Source organism: Dermacentor silvarum, chromosome 1 (assembly GCF_013339745.2).
Source record: "Dermacentor silvarum isolate Dsil-2018 chromosome 1, BIME_Dsil_1.4, whole genome shotgun sequence".
Classification (NCBI taxonomy): domain Eukaryota; kingdom Metazoa; phylum Arthropoda; class Arachnida; order Ixodida; family Ixodidae; genus Dermacentor; species Dermacentor silvarum.
In genome coordinates, this window is record NC_051154.1 from 298,776,769 (window position 1) to 298,783,333 (window position 6,565).

Below are 6,565 nucleotides of genomic sequence, written 5' to 3' on the forward strand. Positions count from 1 at the left end.
CCGCAAAATTATACTTTGTGGTCAGCAAAATTATCTAGTACAACACTTTTGCTTGAAAGTACCACAACTTCAATTTAATGTCATGAAGGAAGGATGCCATATTTTTTCGAGTGTAAACCACCCCTAAAATTCGACAAATTTAGCAGTAATGTTGGGGTGCGGATTTTATGCAAGTTTATGCTAAAATTTATTTGAATTATGTAAATGTGCGTGCTAAAACCATATTCAGATTATCAGGCATGCCGTAGTGGTGGAATCCGGATTCATTTTGACAGCCTGGGGTTCTTCAATGTGCTCCTAAATCTAAGTACATGAGCGTTCTTGTATTTCGTCCACGTCGAAATGCAGCTGCCGCAGTCGGGATCGAACGCGCGACCTCGAGAAGCGCCATAGTCGTAAAGCTCTGTGGTGGGCACGGAAGTCCTGATTTGATGTGTAGTCGCTTGCGTATTGTCGCCTAGACGCTACGGTACTTTTATGTGTCTTTTCGTCTGCAGACCCTGCGTCAGTTCGCAAGGCAAATTTGCATGGTGTTTATTTTCAGACACAGTACAAACATGCCGTACATTTATCTTAAATTTATCCAGTTTGTCCGCAACCGCTGTCGTTTGTATTAGTAGCGTCTATTTGCCATCTTACGTCGTCTTATCCATCTCCCTACCCCCCCCCCCCTCCCATATATGTGGGCTGTGACTCAAGGGTAGCAAGGTTGCTATTCACTCATTTCATGAATGCGTCGGTTCTACCCCATGATGCGCTCCCTCTCCCTACCTCTTCTCTCGATTCTATCTTCCTCCCCTTTGGAATGTTACACATTAGTACAAAGGTGAGCACTGCAGATTCTGCAGTGCTTTTGCGGTGGGTAACGGATAATTACACCAGTCAAGAGTCATAGTGGCAATACAGTCTAAGGATTGAAATGAGTTTCTCATGTCGCCTTTCCTCTCTGCCGCGCTCCTACCATGAAGCACCAAACGACGTGGCGCGCAAGACAGCGACAGCAGCAGCAACAGCAGTGGAAAAGTCGAAGGTAGGGGCAAAGAAAGGTTCACATAAATACGTCGTATATTAACCAACCTCTTCGTGCCGCTCGCGAGCCGCCTGCTTTGCCATGGAGATTGCTGCAATTCTCCTTGGCTGGGTGACCACGATATTGCACCTAGAGCCTTGGCCTCCACGAATGTAGTCCTCGAAGATGAACTGGCCAGCCTGCGTGGTCTTCCCAGATCCAGTCTCGCCACAGATCACCACCACATGGTTACGGTTGATGGCACTCACAATGTCCTCCCTGCAGCGTGGAATGTACGTCAAGTGCTTTTCGAGCTATGAAGTTTTCGTAGACTTGACCATGCTCTTTTAAATTCCGATCAAAGTGCAGCTGCACTCTGGTTTAAGAACAATGAAGTCCCATGTTACATAGAAACACCTTCATCATAGAGTTAAACCTTCCAGTAACGAATGTAAATATAATGAAATTCTCAATGTAACGAAGTATACAGCTTTCTTTACCTTCTTGTCCATAAAACACCGTGTATTTTGAACCTCAATTTAACGAAATGTTCTTATGCAGTTAAACCTCGTTAGAAATAACTTCAATACGGCTGACTTCTGTTAATTTGACTCCGGTTAATTTCACTTTCGGTTAATTCAATCGTGACCGAAAACCCCGGCTGGCGCCCATGCATTTATTATGTCTCTTTCGACAGCAGTCGGGCAAAGAGTTAAGTTATTGAATGAAGCTGCTGCAGGCCTTTGGTGTTATTGCTGGAAAGCAGTTAGTCTTACCTCGCGTGTAGCCTACGGAACACTCGCAGCGGCGACGCTGGCGCTGGTCGTCCACGGCCTCCTTTATGGAGCGCCACTGAGCAAGTATCAGGTGGGTGAATTTGGCCGGTGGCCTGCTTGCACCAGTGGTCCACGTCAGTCGCGAAGACGCTTCGTAATGGAGGTTGGGGCAGTGCATGACGAAGTGCGCACACGAGGTACAAAATACCGCCTTGAGGCCGTCGTCCAGCACAGCGGTAATGTCTTGGGCGGTCACGCACTCTCGGTGCTTCGAGAAGGTGGTGCGGGCATCGCTGTCCGACATGGGCTTGATGCTGTTGGTCGAGACCAGGAGGAAAGTACATTTGTCGTTGTCCGTCGCTGGTCCACTGCTCTCTACCGGGAGGGCTGCCGAAAACACGGCGGCGCTTGTCGTCAGTTGGCGTAAGTCTTGGTGACGGTGAGGAACTGCGCGCCTTCACGGCCTGCTCTGGAGGTTTCAACATATGACGGAACCGGACTGAATCGAACACCGTGGAGCGAGCCAGCATGCGCGCTCGCTCGCTGGCTCGCGATGACGTGGAAAAGAAAGACGATGAACGAATGCTGGCGAAGGCACGTAATTAGAGATACAAAAAAAGAAAAGAACCTTCCTGAATTTGTAGAATTACGAATTATTCCTAATAGTTCACTTCTGTACGTCAAAATCATTTTATCTCAAAATACCTACTAGTAATTTTCTAATGACTGCTATGTAAATTCAATTTTTATTAAATTTCTGATGAACATACTTGAAATCGCCTGCTTCTTAGCCAACCTCCCGTAGATAAGGTACGTAACACCCGTATACCCCGAGCTTTGGGAAATGGTCCGTGCCTGGATGCTAGCTGGTTATGCGATTAGCATTAATTTTGGGGCATCTAACTACACCCACATTGCGCTTTGTGTGCTCTCTCACGGGCCTTTTCTGAGTGAAAAAAATACGCAAGTTCCTTAAAAATTAATTTGATGCTGGGCGCGAAAAAATTTATTCCGTGCAACACTGGTTCCTCAAACACGCAGCCCAACACTATTCGACGCTTTGCGTGCGGGCAGTCCAAATGCATGCCTCAGTGGTGATGCCCTCTGGATAAACAGATGCTGATTTTAAAGGTTATGCTTTTGCTGGCTGCATGCGGCGGAAGTGATTGAGGGAGCCGGAAACACGTCTTGGACGGCGCGCCACGCATCTCGGAGGACGAACAGGGACTTCGCGGCGCCTCCTTTAGATGACGCCGCATATGTCCAGAGGGAAACACGAGAGAGCAGTCCTGCTACAGGGTACGTACTCTCGGGCAATCACTTTCGGCGATAATGACGGCCTCAGGCAACACCCAATATCCTAAGGAGATTCCAAACAAGTACTAAAGTTCCACCTCCAAGATAGGAAGTCATAGGGATGTCCCATGGACTTCAGCGTCGGATAGCCACTGAACGTTCTAGAATAGTACTTGAATGGGCATCTGCATGCATGCATGCAATAGTCACAGGCATATATGCGTATTTCAGTTCTCCTTTATGAAAGGACGCACTATTTCTAGCGTCATTGTTTAAAAGGAATATATTACCAGCCATCCCTGTATACACACCTTCGTCATTTGCGCTAAACTTAAACTTGTGTAACCATGAACAAATTACCTGCCTTGCGGAAGAGAGATCCCAAAATGCATATGAATTCTCCTGCACTGCGGGCTTTAGCAATATTACGCAATACGTGTAACAAAATCGCGCGATATGCTACGTTGGTCGTTTCCCACATTTATATATACCTTAATCTTGCGCGCTGCACTGGTTCAACGTATTTAACGCTTCGATCGTATGCTTCTCATTCAAAAGTAACTCGTTTGAATCTGAAAGACAATGACATGTTGCTTGTTATGATCATTATGAATATACCAGGTGTATCTTCATTGCGTATTGCTATCTGGAACGGCGAGGGATTCCGGACGTGATTCCCTGCTAAGCTGCGCCACTACCACAAAGCCCATCACAGTGGTTTCTCGTCTTGCCACAATCGACGCCAACGACAAGTTCTCCGCCGTCTGAGTTCTTAGTCATTATTAGCATACGACAGACAGAGCCAGAGAAATAAAATCGTTTGAGTGTTTTCCACTTCCAAACAGAGATCCCGTGCAAGGAAGGCCACTTCTCATTAAATTAAGCTATACATTCTTCTAGGCAACTCCATCGGCGTTGGCTGAAACTCTCGTCAAATCTGAACGTTCGTCAAACGTGACCCATTGTTACTATTGTGGCAATAAATATCTATACAGCGAAACAAAAATAAATATTGATGCTAAAAAAGGAAGTGTTTTTTCTCGAATAACTAATCGCAAAATTTTAACTTTCAAAAATGTCCCAAGAAAATAAATTCCAAAGGACTAGCCCCAGATCTCATGTAAACGGTAGAACTTTTATAGTCGAAAACACATTCGATATTGCGTTCAACGTTATAAGCGTGGAGGACCATGAAACGTGGAAAATTTGAAAACCTTTTTTTGTGAATAAAAAAAAAGATTTGCGAAGAACGTACTGCTTCGATTGATATATTCCCCGGTTATTATCGACTTCAATTGCGGTATCTCACGAAATGGCAGCAAAGTAATTCCAAAATCGCAATTTTTATAACGCAGTAGCGCCGTGGCGTTGCGCAGCTGAGATCGGGGTCGCCGGTGCGATCCTGACCACGGGGTCGAAATTTCGAAAGGAGTGGAACAAACCTGTTGCTGTACGATGCATTGGGTGCGTGTTAAAAAATCACAGGTGGCAAATTAATTCCGGAGTACCCGACTGCAGCGAGCCTCGTAATCAGATCGCGATTTTGGCACGCAAATCCCAAAATATATTATATGAAATTTTATGCCTTGCTGGAATTTTGCGCAATAAACCTGCTCACGTCCGCTGCCGCGGATCGGGGCAATTGCCGAATGTTCTGAGCACCCTGAGATCAAGATTATTCATAATGTCAGCATGAATTCGCATATTTCAACCTAGTATGTTTTTGTTAACTTGTGGCAGGGGGACTCCATTCAGGTAACTTTCTTGCGGTCTTGGTTTTATCTGTATACATCCAGTTTGTACAAATGCAGCTGGCTGGTTTCGTCCAATACTAACATGTTTCCACACTTCGCTGCCCCCGTCAGATATCAGATGGTTTGGTCAATAAAAAGACATAACGTATTTATAAAAGTTGATTGTCTTTCCCAAGTCTAAAGAAGATGATTTTACTAATAAATATTGTTTGCTTCTGCACGTATGTAGCAGAAAAGACGTGTTTGAGTAATTCCTTTGTAGCTTCGAAGAAACCAAAAAATCATTTTAGCACTCCGTGTGCGCATTCAGAAACGTGCATAAGTTTGGTCACATTGATGCCAGCAACTCGGTGGCAGCTTTGTGTCGCTTGTTGATGCTCACCGGAAGGTACTATTATGAGCAATATGAAAGGGAAAACAGGAACGCATAGAAAACACCCTCAGACCCAGCTATTGGTGATACGCAGCGGCCGCCGTCGGAAACAATGTGGAAAGGGGGACGCTGTTCTAACAACTGGTCGCATTCCCGCCGCACCTCTGCAAAGTGCGGAATCAGCAAACAGTGATAACACTGTTTTATACGGCGCCACTGACAACTGGGTGCGTCGATTCAAATAAAGAATAAAGAAATATAGGGCAAGCTTGGTGTAAGAGTACTATCAAGTCGTTGCGCGAAGAAAAAATAATGAATGAAAAAAAAAATGACTCTGTGTAAGCCACTGCGACGATTACCGTCTTATCGACTGTCGGAAGATATCATATTATTCGCGAAATGACGTAAATGCTGCTTTGTAAAAATGCCAGCCTGGTGGGAGTGCCAACAGTTAGTGGAAGAGCGCCCTCCTTTCCCCCCTAGTTTTTCGCAGCGCCATCCGCGTATCGCTCCGACTCTCTTTCGAGGCTGTTTGCCACGCGTTCCTGTGTTTCCTTTCATATTGGTCATAACAGTACGTATCACATCCGCTTAATGAGCAATTGGCTCTAAATTGACTAGTTAAGAGAAATAAACAAAGACAAGGTGAACTGACGATTTGGAAGTTGGCAAATATATATGGGATATAAGATAAATGTTCTTTCAGATTGGCATGGCAAATTAGGCTGTTTTGGGTAAGGAATTCAAAGGAGGGGTATAAACCATCCTTCATTGTGCGATTCAATGATTTACTAGCTCGTATGACCCACTAAAATATCCTGATCTCTGTGTAATATCCCAGGTGACTCTGCTCTCCCATATATGGCCCGTACTTGAACCGTAAGACGTGGGATGGTAAATGAAATAGTTGCCCATCTCTCTCTGTAACTGAGATACTTTATTCTCCAACTTCCTTGCTAGCGTCAAAGTGTTTTAGCGTAAGACCTCAGGTGACATCAGAGAGCAGGGAGCTGCGCTAAGTTTACAATGGAAGAGAGGAAAAAGAAAAACAGCAATCAGGTCACGCTCTCACGGGCTGGCGCGAGAAGCACCCGTGGCATCGAAAAAAAAATTTCCTCGCGCGTTCGAATAGTGACACCGCCGTTAAGCGACTCGGCTGCGTATCCACATTCTCGGAAGTACGTCAGATCCCCCCAAAAAGCCTTCCTCGAATCACTCGTCACACGTCCAGAGGGGGCCAAAGACGATGTGTCCTACGTATCCAGCAACATCGCCATTCTCGACGCTCGCCCAGGCAATCGTGACCTTCTGATCAAGCCGCGGAACAAGAACAACGAACGCGCCGGCGACAGCTGCG

General features: G+C 45.7%; 1 protein-coding gene across 1 annotated transcript; it reads right to left on the reverse strand.

The window, feature by feature from the left end:
- Window positions 1-1,064: 1,064 nt before the first annotated feature.
- On the reverse strand, window positions 1,065-2,370 carry LOC125942224 (3'-5' RNA helicase YTHDC2-like). The gene is made up of 2 exons (XM_049660387.1): window positions 1,786-2,370; window positions 1,065-1,288 (listed from the first exon to the last, which is right to left on the reverse strand). The coding sequence occupies exons 1-2, from the start codon at window positions 2,313-2,315 to the stop codon at window positions 1,069-1,071; spliced, it is 750 nt and encodes a 249-aa protein (XP_049516344.1). The 5' UTR covers window positions 2,316-2,370; the 3' UTR covers window positions 1,065-1,068.
- Between the last annotated feature and the right edge of the window lie 4,195 nt (window positions 2,371-6,565).

Coding starts and splice junctions, on each gene's coding strand:
- LOC125942224 (XM_049660387.1), bottom strand. CDS start 2,315: ATGCTGGCTCGCTCCACGGTGTTCGATTCAGTCCGGTTCCGTCATATG. Junction 1,289..1,785: donor TTCCGTAGGCTACACGCGAG/GTAAGACTAACT, acceptor TCCACGCTGCAG/GGAGGACATTGTGAGTGCCA.